Source organism: Rhinopithecus bieti, unplaced genomic scaffold (genome assembly GCF_001698545.2).
Source record: "Rhinopithecus bieti isolate Rb0 unplaced genomic scaffold, ASM169854v2 scaffold_20477, whole genome shotgun sequence".
Taxonomy (NCBI): Eukaryota; Metazoa; Chordata; class Mammalia; order Primates; family Cercopithecidae; genus Rhinopithecus; species Rhinopithecus bieti.
The window spans coordinates 2,072,222-2,088,527 of NW_016810038.1; the positions used below are offsets into that span (position 1 = coordinate 2,072,222).

The following is a 16,306-nucleotide window of genomic DNA, read 5'->3' on the forward strand; positions in this document are numbered from 1 at the left end:
TTCTATCATTGCATTTGGCTATAATGTAGAATAGTAATGTATAATGTTCTGTTTATTTGTGTGAGAAAAAAAAGAGTATGAGGTTTTTTTCTTTTACTCCTTTTCTTCCTCTTCCATTGAAGGACCTCCTCTAGGTCACGTCCAGGAGAACCATTTCTCATAATTGGAACCCCTACCACCATACCTTGCTGTGACACTTGACATTGTTGATAGCCCTCTGTTTCTTAAGGTCCTCTCCTTCAGCTTCCATTGTATACCACAGTTCCCTTTCTGCTTCTGTTACTACATCAGAAAAACTTTCTCTCTATACCTCTTTGTGGGTTAGCTCTAAACCCAAAACCTTGATATCCAGCTTTTGGAACATCTTATTGCCTTCTTTCTTAGAGAGCTGCTTTCATATTCATGATGTGAGCTCTTAAAATGTAGCAGACTTTTCTTCAAAATTCTATAGCTGCATCTCTACTTTTTTTTTCTGTATTTCCATTTTTATGTCTCTTCAAGACCTTTCCTGAAGTCTAAGCTCAAACATTTTATCTTTTGCCTAAAATCTGCATCTGTATTTCAGTACAAAAATATCTGCCTAATTTTTTTGGCAACATGCTTGATTCCAGCGTCTTCTCCCCTTATATCTGGAACCAAGGTGCTTGTGATTATTCTTTCATAGTATCTATCTCTCACATCCATTCTTTCTTATTTCTTCTACCATTACTCATCTCAGCACACTTAGGTTAATACAGTAGCCCCCTTGTAGGACTTTGTCACCACTGTTTTATCCTATGAGATACCCCATATAATCAGCGATTTTCCTTAAATATCAGTATCTTGATAGCATTCTTCTACTCCAAAAGCTTTGTGATTTCTGTGTTCATCCCACTGACTGAATAAATTTTGGCTCAGTTCTGAGACTTTGTATAATTTAATTTTACCTTTTCTATTAAAACTGTAATATGTATTCTCCCCTGTTGTAAGGTAATTTGCTTTACTGTCTCTTTGCGTGCCATGTTCATTCATGCCTCTAGATCTTCATTCACATTATTTCTTTTTTTGGCTTTACCCATCTAAAGCATACTTACATTTGCAAGTCTTGTTCATTTTCACTTTCTCTTGTTTTGCTTTCCTTTTAAAACATTTTACAAATCTTTTTTTTTGGTAGGAAGTCTTTTATTATACCTTAAGTTCTGGGATACATGTGCAGAACGTGCAGGTTTGTTACATAGGTATATATGTGCCATGGTGGTTTACTGCACCCATCAACCTGTCATCTACATTAGGTATTTCTCCTAATGTTATCCCTCCCCTAGTCCCTCACCCTGCAACAGGTCCCAGTGTGTGATGTTCCCCTCCCTGTGTTCATGTGTTCTTAACTCCCACCTATGAGTGAGAACATGGGGTGTTTGATTTTCTGTTCTTGTGTTAGTTTGCTGAGAATGATGGTTTCCAGCTTCATCCATGTGCCAGCAAAGGACATGAACTCATCCTTTTTTATGGCTGCATAGTATTCCATGGTGTATATATGCCACATTTTCTTTATCCAGTCTATCATTGATGAGCATTTGGCAAAACAAGTCTTTGCTATTGTGAATAGAGCTGCAATAAACATACGTGTGCATGTGTCTTTATAGTAGAATGATTTATAATCCTTTGGGTATATACCCAGTAATGGGATTGCTGGGTCAAATGGTATTTCTGGTTCTAGATGCTTGAGGAATCACCACACTGTCTTCCACTTTCTTTCTTTTTATTTAGTTTTTGAGATGGAGTCTTGTTCTGTCACACAGGCTGAAGTGCAGTGGTGCAATCTCTGCTCACTGCAACCTCTGCCTCCCAGAACCTCTGCTTCCTGGGTTCAAGTGATTCTCCTGCCTCAGATTCCCAAGGAGCTGAGATTATAGGCACCTGCCACCACACCTGGCTAATTTTTGTTTTTTGTTTGTCGGTTTGTTTTAGTAGAGACAGGGTCTCCCTTGTTGGCCAGGCTGGTCTCGAACTCCTGACCTCAGGTGATCTGCCCTCCTCAGCCTCCCAAAGTGCTGGGATTACAGGCATGAGCCACTGCGCCCAGCCCATTTTTTGCTTTCTTTATGGAGCTTTGCCTGATTATTTCAGTTGTTACTAATCTCTCACCTTTAGGTAACTATAACTCTCACAGGCACTTCCATACGTTTTGGCATGTTTATGTTACTATTTTGTTTTTTAGTCTTTTGTTCTCAATTAAATTAAAAGTGTCATTTATTTCCCCTAGACAATTAGCACATGAAAGCTATTTTTGGTGTCTTTATGTCAGAATCATGTTGGGTGCTTATTAACAATGCTGATTCTTAGCCCCACCTTAAATCTGTTGAATCATAAACTCTTGGAAAGGTCTTAAGCGCACCAAAGTTTGAAAAACACCACACTACTGTTAAATACCTGTGCTGTTTTCAATGAGTATGAACTGTTTGAGGCATATGAATAAGTAACTTTTCAGGTCTCATTCACTATGCCACTAAAAACTTAATTTCTCTAAGAAAAATCTTTTGGCTCAGAAGCTTGTTTTCTAGTTAATCTTATAATTTTTTTTTTCTGTTATCCTTTCCATCCTTCCCTCACATTTCATATACATACTCACAACTGCATCATTTTTTCCCCTGTTCTAGGGACAGGTGCCTTAAAACCAGCTCTTTTATGCCTCTGTGCAGTATGTCACCATCTACTTCTTAACATGGCATCCTCTGAAACTCCTGTCTCCTGTAGTCCCTGCCTCTGTTTATCTACTTCTGTCCCTCTTATAAATCAGTGTGAGATGATATAGGAGAAAACAAATCTTTATTGGAACCACTAAATTATGTGCCACTGAATCTATGAATTCCTGCAGCTACTTCTCCAGTTTAGCCTTCACTGATTATTAGTACAATTTTCAAAAATGTGTGAATATTTTGAAGAAAGCTTAATATGAAAGCACTCAAAATAATTTTATATAAAGATGTAATCCAAACATTATCCTCATGGTATAGAATAGGAAATTGCAAGCTATGGTTAACTAGATAAGCTCAATATTGATAAAATATTTTCAGCTAGCGTATAAAGGTACTGTACTTCATAGGTATGGATATTCTATAAATATTCTTTAAAACAGTGTTCCTTACTTGTTTCGGCTACTTATTTAATATCAAACATGAAGATGAGCCTTTATATCAGCCTAAAACATGGAAATTTATGGATATTGTGTTGTTTGTTTAAAAAAACATATATCTTTGGCATGTATCAAGGCAAAATGTTATAAGTAAAATTGTAGGATATTTAATTTCAAAAGACTGTTTACAGTGGTTGTTTTTCATCATGGTTTCAGATAATTACTCCTAGCAAAAGAAAAATGTCTGAAGCATCAATGATTGTTTCTGGGGCAGATAGATACACTATGAGAAGTCCAGTACTTTTCAGCAACACATGTAAGTTTTATAGTTTTAAAAGATTTCTAACAATTATTTTAAAGGAGGCATTTTTTAATTTGAGGAAAAATGAGCATAATTTACATAAAGGATAAGTTTGGTATATAAAAATTGATAAAATATGAACCACAAATGTCTTCTAATGGGAGGAAAAGTATAATGCTAACATATGAACAGAACAGTGTTCAAAATACTAATATTTGACAATAATTGTTATAATTTAAGCAGGACACAGCATATCTTACTGGTTAAAACACTGAATTAACCAGGCCAGGTGGACTTAGCTCCCCACTTCCAGCTGTGTACTTTGTACAGGTTATCCTCTAGCTAAATTTAGAACCAGTTTTTTTCTATAAGTGGCACTTAAGTATCTCATCAAGTTGTTTAGAGGATTAAATAAAAATCACTCATTTAATAAGGAATCTAGTGAAACTTTAAACAGTGCCTGATACATACTAAGAGCTAAATAAAAGTTTTAAAAAACCTGATACTGTGTACTAGTTTCTTTAAAGTCCTTAGTCTATATGACAACTTAACATTGACCTTCTGTTCTAAAAATCTAGTTGCCTACTGGCCAATTGCCTAGTATCCGACAGGCTCCTTAAACTTAATAGGTCCAAAATGAAATTAATCTTTCCACCCTCCCTGCAAACTTTTCCTTCACTTCTTATCTTGGTAAATTACATCTATATTCACTTACTTATCTGAGCCAGAAACCTGGGAACCATCTAAGAATGTTCATTTCTTACCTTCCTCATCTGAAAAGTACCTCAACAATAGCAATAGGTAAAAAAAAGAAAAGAAATCTGCAATCCTTGTCCTCCTTTTTAGCAATACCACCACGAAGAAGAAGAATTAAACCACCACTGCAAATGACGAGTTCTGCAGAGAAATCTAGTGTTTCTCAAACATCAGAAAATGGAGTGGATAATGCTGCATCACTGAAATCTAGACCATCAGAAGAAAGATATAGGAGAGATAATACAGACAAAGTAACTTTACCTTAAAAGTATTTTAAAAAAATTTTTTCAAGTAATTGTGGAAATAAGCATTTAACTAACTTCTTTTGCAAGCTGCAAATGTCTCATTTTGTTTAAAGCATTACCTTTTTTTCCCCTAAGTATCATTTATTGCTCTTGAAAGTAGAGTCCTTCTGGCATATGACTCATTTACTGTGCTTACAATAAAACTTATGAATATTCACTATAACTTGATTTACACATTTGGGAGCATAAATGAACTTGCCATAATTATATAGTTTATTATACAAATTAGTGACTGCTATAGGGAAGGCTGTGGTATAGGAATGTGAGATACAAGTGGACTGTGTCCTTAAGTTTCTCAAAATCTAGCATGAAAATTAGATAATAAGTTATAAGCATTCTCAGATGTACACATATAGGATGCAGTAGGAACCAAGTAGAGGGTCAAGTGCTTAACCCTGTAGCTAGATGTGAGGGTGAAGATCAGGAGATGCTTTTTAAGAAAATATGGAGAGAGAATTGACTTTTGAAAGGTCAATAAAGAGTCAAATGGATATTGAGGAGAAGGGCATTTGTTCCAGGTAGTTGAAAAGACAGAGCAGGAAAGGATAAGAGAATAGTTTCTTCAAGAAACGGGAGGTAATCAGAGATGCAGATAAGCTTGTAAAGGAGGAACATCTAATAGCTTTTGTTTTTTCTGAAGTGTGAAGATGGTGAGTTTCTCCTAGAGATCTGTTGAAGTACAGGATTCAGGGACATGTAAAGCTATGTGCAATGTAATGGAGAGGCCTAAGAATAACTGTTAGACAATGTTGAGGACCCAGTTTAAATATGACTTTTATAGCATAAATATGTTCATAAATATGTGCAATTTTCTCAAAGCTTAGTAGCCTTGGTGTTGATAGTAAGATGAGAACAGATGATGGATTCTTAAAATTTAAATGGGTATGTGGCAGAAAGATAAAGAGTATGAAAGTTGAAGATATTACAAGAAAATAGTCAAAGTAATGGTTCAAGTTGTCTTAAGTGTTTCTTAATAAGGGGATTATTTTTCAGTTGTGCGACATGGTCCTAAATGTTGTAGGATGATAGGCATCCTAGCTAGGATCGTGCTTACCTATTGTCAGGAGAAACCCTCTGTCGTAACAACCAAAACCACACCTGCGTATTTCCGTAATGTTCCCCTCCCAGTGTGGAGAATCACTGGCTAGAGTAAGAAGGAGAGGCAGCCAGGATGAGGCAAAATATTTTAGACTAATGGGAATATTTTTCTGACAATAGTGGCAGATTTCTATTTGATCTGGATTAAGTGTGTATCTTTGGCTATGGAAATAGGGAAGCAAGCTGTAGGAAAGAAGTTACCTGGGCAATGCAGTAGATATTGTTATAAATAAAAAACTTACTAAACAGAAATCATCCTCTTCAATATCTGATGATAATTCTGAAAAAAAACAGGAAAAATGAAATATAAGAAAGAATGGACCATATCAAACTCGACAAAGCAGGCTATGTAATCAATTGCAGCAGGAGAGATTTCTCATGGAGAGTCTAGAAATTGTCAGTTACAGATGAAAATTGAATTATTCTAGCTGTGGATGTGATCAGAAAATTTATGCAATATTCTGCCTCATCTGCAGTGATAGTTTTCTTCTTGTGTTTTAGGATAGGGAACATTCAGAAATGGGCATAACGTTTATGAAATATATAAAAATAGTATCCAACTTTTCATATCAAGGCAGATTTATTTTAAAAGACTCAAACCTTAATACTCTAATGTTTAAGTTGTTTTCATGTAACATCTTAAGTTTACGTTAACATGTTTCCTCTGTTTACAGCACATCAAAACTGCTAAGTGTGTAGAAAACACAGAAAATATGAATGTTGAATTCCCAAACCAAAATTTTAGTAAGTACCTTGTGGTTTAACTTAATTTTAGTCATTTTTTTTTTGAAAACATACTTCTCCCTGTATTTTCCTTTAACTCCACTGGCTTTCATTGATTTGAAAAGATTTACAAAGAATTTGTTTGACTTTGTGCAAGGAATTTTGAGGTTACAAAGAAATATACAATCTTTGTTCCCCAGAAGTTTGGGTCTAAGAGGACGCAAAATCGATCAATCCATTCATCCTAATATGTGAACCTTTATAAATTTCTAGACTAACTCCCCATCCCACTGCCAACTGCGTGAAAAAAAATGAAAATATAATAATATTTGTTTTATTTAGATGAACTCCAGGATGTTATACCTGATTCACAGGCAGTGGAAAAAAGAGATCATACTGCGTAAGTATGAGAAAATCATCAAATCATTTAGCCTAATACTATTGCTGTTTTTAGTGAATACAACAGATTTGAAGGAAAAGGACTTTATATGATTAGAATGTAGCATTCATCATCTCTTAAGTGTTACAACAGCACAATGGGGAATGGTGTATATGGTGTTTTCCCCCATATGAACCAATATAACTCTTTTCAAGTGGAGAGACTTAAAATGAATGAGATTTTAAAAATGTATAAACAATGAATGTGTAGAAATTTAGTTTACAGTAGAACATGTAAGATAAGATATATTTACATATTATTTACACACATGTAATACATTGCTTTCAGTAAACTTTGACTACATTAAAAATCAAGGTCTTAAAGTCATAGGGTAATGTTTTATAACATAGTAAGCAAATTAATTTATTTTCTAGATTACCTGGTGTTTTAGACAACATCTCTGGAAATAAAATGCACAGCAAATGGGCATGTTGGACACCTGTAACAAACATTGAACTATGTAATAACCAAAGAGCAAGTACTTCATCAGGAGACACATTTAATCAAGGTGAAACTTAATTTTATCTATATATAATAGTTCAGAGTTAATTTCCTCAAATGTCTAACAAGCATTAAAACAAATTTAACAAATTTTACATATTGTCAACTTTTTAATTTAAAAAATTAATTTCTCATTTTCCCCAATAGATATTGTTATAAATAAAAAACTTACTAAACAAAAGTCATCCTCTTCAATATCTGATCATAATTCTGAAGAAACAGGAAAAGTGAAATATAAGGAAGAACGAACCGACCATCTCAAAATAGATAAAGCAGAAGTAGAAGTTTGCAAGAAACACAATCAACAACAAAATCATCCTAAATATTCAGGGCAGAAAAGTACTGAAAATGCCAAGCAGAGTGATTGGCCTGTTGAATCTGAAACTACTTTTAAATCGGTTCTCCTAAATAAGACAATTGAAGAATCGCTGATTTATAGGAAGAAATGCATATTGTCAAAAGATGTGAATACTGCTACTTGCGATAAAAATCCTTCTGCTAGCAAAAATTTGCAAAGTCATAGAAAAGCAGGGAAAGAATTGACTTCTGAGCTTAATTCCTGGGATTTGAAACCAAAAAAAATGGTGAGCTTTCATTGTGTTTTGATTTTTGCATATCCATAAGATGCCTACTTGATAACATAAGAAAGGAGCTTGATTAATTGCTACACATTTAACATGTGTTAGTACCTTGTTGTTGAATTCAGTGCCCAGACTGAGAATTCCTTCTTAAACTCCTCACTCACCTCTCTCTTGTCCTAGCTCTGACAGAACAGTAGCAGGCACATATCAGACATGTAAATATGTATAGAATTAATGAACCATGCAGTTCCTATCTCTTCTTTTTGGGTTCCTCCCACTCTTTCCTTTTGACTTGCATATAGAACTATTTGTACATTTCTTATAATTCTTACCTTTCTTTTTAATAAATGGTTATTTTTTTTTCTCTCTATGACTGTAACCATAGACTATGTTTTATTCAACATTTGTTTTCCTGCATGTCCTAGCACAGCCTTGTACACAGTAGCATCTCAAATATTTTTTGGATGAATGCATTTAACCTTGAGAAGGTTTTGCAAGAAAGTATGTAAATGGGTTGGAAGAGACTGTCTTCTATTGTAACTGTTACTCATCATTATTAGAGCTCCCACTTTCTTTTTCAGACTAATCATCTCTGGAGAACATCTCTAAGACATTTTTAGCTACTTTGCCACCAGACTTCCAGGGAAGAAAATTTTACTTTTTTGTAACAGTATGGGTAAATCATTTTTTCTTAACTATCAAAATGCAGATTAAGAAAAAAAAATTTTAATTGGAATACATTTCCACTGCAAGTAATGCAATCTGCTTTTGATATTTCTAAAATAATCCAGGTTTTGTAGACTTTTATTTCCATTTATCTTCGGTAGTAATGCTGATACCTGCGTAGCCAGATTCCTAGAGTCAATGTAAAATGTTCACACAATGTAACATCTCAATGTGCAAATTACATTTAAAAGATAATTTGCAACTGTATATAATTAGGCATTATTTTTCTCTACCAGTCTCCTTTAAAATATTTTTTACACCTGCAGCTCGCTTTTTGTGCCTAATTTGACTGTTTTCTTCTTTAATCATATTCTTTTGGGTCCCTTTTTTTCTTGGATCCTAATACGTTATTTTCTTTCTCAGCTGCTATTTACTTCCCTCAGTCCCAGGGGAAATAAGGTTCTTTTTGTCCAAACAAAGATCTGTCTTTAAATTTAAATTTTAAATTGCTTTCTTTGGTATTTAGAATAATTTCACATAATTTCCCTGAGCTAGTCATTTTTTTTTTTCTGGGAGCACAAAACCTAATAATCTTTTCTAAGCTGTGCTCTGATTTTTTAAAAAATCCACTTCCTGTTTTCAGAAATTGTCTTCAGTCCTTCACAGAGTCACTACCTGTATCCTATTTAGGATTTCCCACCAGTTCCATGAATCACTGTCTTCTATCTACCTACCTACCTACCTACCTATCTATTCATTTATTATACTTTAAGTTCTGGGGTACATGTGCAGAACATGCAGTTTTATTACATAGGTATACATGTGCCATGGTGGTTTGCAGCACCCATCAACCCATCATCCCATCATCTACATTAGGTATTTCTCCTAATGCTATCCCTCCCCTAGCCCCTCACCCCACAACAGGTCCCAGTGTGTGATGTTCCCCTCCCTGTGTTCATGTGTTCTTAACTCCCACTTATGAGTGAGAACATGGGGTGTTTGATTTTCTGTTCTTGTGTTAATTTGCTGAGAATGACGGTTTCCAGCTTCATCCATGTGCCAGCAAAGGACATGAACTCATCCTTTTTTATGGCTGCATAGTATTCCATGGTGTATATATGCCACATTTTCTTTATCCAGTCTATCATTGATGGGCATTTGGGTTAGTNTAATGCTATCCCTCCCCTAGCCCCTCACCCCACAACAGGTCCCAGTGTGTGATGTTCCCCTCCCTGTGTTCATGTGTTCTTAACTCCCACTTATGAGTGAGAACATGGGGTGTTTGATTTTCTGTTCTTGTGTTAATTTGCTGAGAATGACGGTTTCCAGCTTCATCCATGTGCCAGCAAAGGACATGAACTCATCCTTTTTTATGGCTGCATAGTATTCCATGGTGTATATATGCCACATTTTCTTTATCCAGTCTATCATTGATGGGCATTTGGGTTAGTTCCAAGTATTTGCTGTTGTGAATAGTGCCACAATAAACATATGTGTGCACGTGTCTTTATAGTAGAAGGATTCATGATTCTTTGGGTATATACCCAGTAATGGGATTGCTGGGTCAAATGGTATTTCTGGTTCTAGATCCTTGAGGAATCACCACACTGTCTTCCACAACAGTTGAACTAATTTACACTCCCAACAGTGTAACAGCATTCCTATTTCTCCACATCCTCTCCAGCATCTGTTGTTTCTTGACTTTTTAATGATCATCATTCTAATGGGTGTGAGATGATCACTGTCTTCTAAGGTAGCCATCTGTCTGATACTGTCTTTCTACTTATTGGATCACCCCAGAGCAACCTATGTTCTTAAATGGCACAGATTTCCCAGGCTGGCTCCAATTATACTGGAATTTCTGAAATCATACAGTATTTTAGAGAAGGTTCATTTTGGTACATTTCTATCAAGACAAGTAAACCATGTTTGCACTCTGATAATCTTAAGGGAACATTAATAACTTAGTACCTATTATATATAAGAACATATGGACTTCAAAATGGTTAAAATAGTAAATTCTGTGTTTACTAGAGTTTTGTGTATATCACTATAATTAAAAAACCTATATGCCTTATAACCAGAGAAAAGTAAATATAAAGTCAGGAGACCTCATGTCTTTAAGAATACTACTGTAGTTTATTAAAACTAAGTTATCTAAATTATGCTGACAATAATTCTTATTTTGTAGTCCTTTTACTTTTAAAAATTTATTTTTGGAGCAATTTTAATCCCAAAAATGAGTAGAAAGTATAGAGACTCCTCATATACTAATTTACCCATTCCCCTGTTGTTAACATCTTGCATCACTGTGGTACATTTGGTAGAACTGATGAGTCATTATTGATACATAATGATTATTAACTCAAATGCTTAGTTTACATTAGGCTTCATGCTTTGTTATACATTCTGTGTGTTTTGACAAATATGTAGTGAAGTGATATATCTACCATTACAGTATTACACAGAATAGCTTCAGTGCCTTACCATTCCCCTGTGTTCCACTTGTTTGTACTTTCGACTAGGAATGTATTAAATCTATAGATCAAGTTAGAAAGAACTGACATCTTGACAGTATTGAGCTTTCTCTCCATATATGTGGAATATCTCTTCATTTATTTAGATCTCCTTTGATTTCTTTCATCAGACTTTTGTAGTTTTTCTCTTGTACATGTTTTGTTAGATATACATTTAAGTATTTCTTTTGGCAGTGCTAATGTAAATTGTATTGTGTTTTTGATTACAAACTCCACTTGTTCATGGCTGGTTTATAAGAAAGTGGCTGACTTTTGTATATTAACCTTGTAATTTGCAATCTTGTTACAATTGCTTATTACTTCCAGTAGTTTTGTTGCTAATTCTTTGAGATTTTCTACATAGACAGTAAGGTCATTTGTGAACAAAGACAGTTTTATTTCTTCTTTCCTAATTAATATACCTATTATTTCCTTTTCTACTTATTGCATTAGCTAAGAATTCCAGAACAATGTTAGAAAGAAGCAATGAGAGGGGACATTTTTGCCTTGTTTCTGATTTTAATAGGAAAAGCATCTTATTTCTCACCCTTAAGTGTGATGTTAGCTGTAACTGTTTTTGTAGATGTTCTTTATCAAGCTGAGAAACTTTCCATTTATTCCTAGTTTGCTAAGAGTTTTTTTTATCATGAGTTTGTGTTGGATTTTGTCAGATGCTTTTTGTGTATCAATTTATATTGATTATTTTAAATTAGTCTGTTGATATGATGGAGTACATTAATTTTCAAATGTTGAATCAGTCTTGCATGCCTAGAATAAATTCCACTTGGTAATAGGTGCGTAATTATTTTTATAGGTTGTAGGATTTGATTTGCTGATACTGCTGATGTTACAGATTTTTGCATATGTGTTTATGGGAGATATTGGTTTGTACTTCTACTTGTTTGTAATGTCTTTGGTTTTGGTATTAAGGGGATATTGGCCTCATAGACCAAGTTAGGAAGTAGTTCCTACTCTTCTATCTTCTAGAAGATTGTGGAGAATTGGCATAATTTCTTCCTTAAATGTTTGATAGAGTTCACCAGTGAACTCTTTCTGGTGTTTTGTTTTGGTAGGATATCAAGTGTTCATCCCATTTCTTTAATAGACATAGGCCTAGTCAGATGATCTGTTTCTGTTTACATAAGTTTTGGTAGATTGTGTCTTTCAAGGAATTGGTCCATTTCATCTAGCCTATCACATTTGTGGGCATGGAGTTCGTAATATTGACTTATTATTTTAATGTCTATGTGATCAGCAGTGATGGTCCTTCTTTCATTTCTGATAGTAATTTATTTTTCTCTTTCTTCTTTGTTAATCTGACTAAAGGTTTATCAATTTTATTGATCTTTTCAAAGAAATGGCTTCTCCTTTTTTCAGTTTTTTATTCTCATGGGTAGAAACATTTTAAAATGTCTACAAAGGACTCTGTAAAGTTCTGTTAAAATATTTATCTTGAGTTATTTCAATGCCTAACAAAGCTCAAACTTATTAAATAATTGACTCTTTATTTCTCTTTGCAGGTATAAATAGAACCATATTTATCTTTAAAGTTTTTTTCAACCTTTATTTTCCTTTGAAGATTAACTGGTAGAGTTTAAAAGTAACTTACAAATTTTTTCAGAGAGAAAAGTCAAAAGGGAAAGAATTTACCCATGCAGCAAAATCCTTGATAAGCCAAATCAATAAAAGATACAAAACAAACGATGACATCAAGTCTACAAGAAAATTAAAGGAGTCTTTGATTAACAGGTATGTTCTTAAATTTCAGACATGAATATTTTTCTGACCGATATAACTATATTACACAATTTAAAAAAGGTTAATTTTAAACATAGGTTCAGATAATGTAACTTTTCAGTAGAAAACACATGGTTACTTAATACTTTTATAAATAGTAGGTGTTTAAATTACACAGGAAGGGAACTAAATTTGAAATTTGTCATTCTATTGTCTAGTTACATTTTATATAGGATCAAACACATATCAACACAACATACCATTTTAAAAATCTTTAAGATGTAGACATTGTACTTACTGAATCTAGTAATGAATAAACTAAATATATTTCAATACATTGCTTAATGAAATACAAAATTTAACCAGATATGAGTTTTTTTGTAGTAAATAGTACATTCTTTGCAGTCTTTCTAAAGATTGTGTTTATTACAGAATGTCCATTTACAGTCTGTCAGGTTGTTAATTCAAGTTTACGTTAATTCTGGCCTTACTATAGATCATGAATAAATGACTCTTATGGCAGAATCATTCATTTTAAATTCACACTTTCTGCTGCATTAATGATTCAGCTTTGAATGCTCTATTGTAAGTGCTATTTACTGTGAGTGAAGAAGCAAAAATATCAGACTATTACTGTTACATTTTGGTTATTTTTAACATATTGAATATAGATTTAGTGATATAAATATGGTTTATCTTAAATAAAATGACTTATGAAAATATTGATAATTGCTTTTCAATTTTGACAAAATCTTTTTTTACAGTGGTTTTTCAAACAAATCTGTTGTACAACTCAGTAAGGTAGGTGTTATTTACTTCACCAAATGTGTAGTCAAGCTCAGTATTTGACCATAAACACTAAAATAGCATAGTGGTAAAATGGAATTTGATAATGATGTTTTTAGCATATTGCTAAATGAATGATAACCACTGACAGGTTTAGTAGCAACTACTCAGAATAGCCCTCCAACCTTCTGTTTTTCAAATAAAATGGTTCTATTAGATATATGAGCATAATATTTTTACTTTTTGGTATATGATTCAGTATATCCTTTCCACTGTGTATGTATATGTGTGTGTGTGTGTGTGTGTGTGTGTGTGTGTGTTAATAGCCGATCCCATCTCTCCTAACAATTAAATCCTACTGAAGTTCCAATTTTGTTTAAAAAAACCTTTACTCTTTATCCAGGCTTATAATATAAATTATCTTTTTTCTAATTCCTCACAGTTGCTCTCTGTGTCCACTTAATATTTCAAGTTTTGAAGTTCACCCTCTGTAAGTTCTTGAATGTTTTCTCCCCTGTCTAGGCCAACTCCTATTAGCCCAGTTTCGGTTCTGATTTCTAATCTCTGGATTGTTACAATAGGCTTTATGTATTAATAATTTTCTTTGTCTCTAGCATTTCTCTGTGTCAACCCATACATCACATTCACTACCAGCTTTTTTTTCTTTCCAAAGCACACAGCTCCAATCATGCCACTTTCTTGTTCAGAAACCTTTTTTTGGTCCCTGTTGCTTATTGAATTAAATGGAAACATAGACTGGCTCACTTGTCCCTTAAAAGATTGTCTTGTTTCTTAATTTTCTAGGCATGTCATGTTTAACTGAAACATGATAACTTGAGGTTTCCTGAAGTAAGTCTTTCCTAAGTATTTATTCTTTTTCCCTTTGCAGTGAACTTTGAACTTAAGTCAGCAGGCTCTCTCACCCTCTTATCTGATTATTAAAATATTTCTCTTTGCAAGTCTTGCTTTGTACCTTCCTTATGAAAACTTTCCAAGATGCCCTGACTCAAAAACCCATTTGGCAATAATTCTGAATCTGTACAATAGAGTGTTTTGGTACCTTTTACATTTTTATTTATTTTTGCTATTTTACTCATGGGTTTTTTGTCTTCTATTTTTTCACTACACTTTATTCTGAATCATCTTTGTATATTCTGTAGCATTTTTGTGCTCACCTTTGTATCCTCTATAATACCATTAATACCTTTGGCTTATCTTCTTTAACATCTTTGCTCATTTTTACATATTCTGTAACAGCACACAAAAGATGCAACAGATGAATGAACACGTGTATGCAAGCACTGGTAAAAACAATACTGGGAAGGATAAGTCAGATAAATGATCAGAGAAGTAATATATTGAGAGAACCTTTTTAAAATAATGCAAATAGTTCTATATAAAATAGCTGAGAGAAATAAATTGAAGATGAGTCACACAATAAAATTAATACTTTAGGTTTTAATATTTCTAACTTACTAGATACTTAGTCTAATTATTTCTGATCAGTAATCATTAATACAACATATTACAATTAATAATTTATTAAATGTTATTTTATTTAACTTCTTTTCTGCCTTCACTACTTTGAGATCTGGTTGTATATCTTTTTAGTTGTAGACTGTATGAATAATCTAACACATTTTTTCCTAACAATACTAGTTAATTCATAGCTTTTTGACTCTCTTATATGAGATTTTACTTAAACCTTAGCCTCTCAAAGTTTTCTATTTAAGATTTTAAAGCAAATGAAAGTCTAAAACAAAGTAGAAGCATGCTTGGTTTGTGATCATGGCATCACCAAAATTTAGCTTGTAGAATTCCAGTAAGGAGGTCATTTATCTACATACAACAGTGTCAGTAAATATTAAGGTTAAAGGATTTTATTAGATTTACAATATTTTCTATTATATTTTTACTATTTAAGTCTTCAGTATTTTAAAAAAGTAGTTTTCTTATTGTATATATTTAAGGTGTATAACATGATATACATAGTGAAATGGTTACTATAATCAAATTAATGTATTCATTCATCTTTGTATGTGGCAAGGACACATAAAATCTACTCTTGGCAAATATCCCAAATATAATAGGTTGGCACAACAACCTGTTATACTGTATTATATAAAGTTGGTGTATTATACAATACTATTAATAGTCCTTATGTTCTGCATTATATCTCTAGACTTATACATCCTACATATCTGCAACTTTGTATCCTTTGATCTCCCTTTTTCCTTCCCCCCCGCCATCCTCTGGTGACCACTGTTTTATTCTCTTATTTCTATAGATTTGACTTTTCTTTTCTTTTTTTTTTTTTTTTTTTTTTTTAAAGATGCCACATACAAGGGAGATCATGCAGTATTTTTCTTTCTGTCTGGTTATTTCGCTTAGCATAATGTCCTCTTGTCTTGGTTCATCCATGTTATAGCAAATTTCAGGATATACTATTTTTAAGGCTCAATATTTCTTTGTTGTATATATACATGCACCACAATTTCTTTATCCATTCATATGTCAATGAATACTTTGTTTCCATGTTTTGCTTATTATAAATACCACTGCAATGAACATAGGAATGCAGATTTTTTTATTTTTATTATTTTTTTTTAGACATAGAGTCTTGCTCTGTTCCCCAGGCTGGAGTGCAGTGGCGTGATCTTGGTTCACTGCAACCTCTGCCTCCCAGGTTCAAGCAATTCACCTGTCTCAGCCTCTTGAGTAGCTGGGACTACAGGCGCATGCCACCATGCCCAGCTAATTTTTATATTTTCAGTAGAGACAGGGT

The 16,306-nt window shown here is 33.4% G+C and overlaps 1 protein-coding gene across 1 annotated transcript in view; it reads left to right on the forward strand.

Moving 5' to 3' along the window:
* The window catches only part of SYCP2 (synaptonemal complex protein 2), a 66,070-nt gene that overhangs the window by 34,621 nt on the left and 15,143 nt on the right, over positions 1–16,306 (forward strand). Inside the window, 8 exon segments of the mRNA XM_017891212.1 lie at positions 3,329–3,428; positions 4,260–4,420; positions 6,247–6,316; positions 6,638–6,695; positions 7,109–7,242; positions 7,383–7,819; positions 12,620–12,747; positions 13,500–13,536. Of these exon segments, the coding sequence (XP_017746701.1) occupies positions 3,329–3,428; positions 4,260–4,420; positions 6,247–6,316; positions 6,638–6,695; positions 7,109–7,242; positions 7,383–7,819; positions 12,620–12,747; positions 13,500–13,536 (1,125 nt within the window).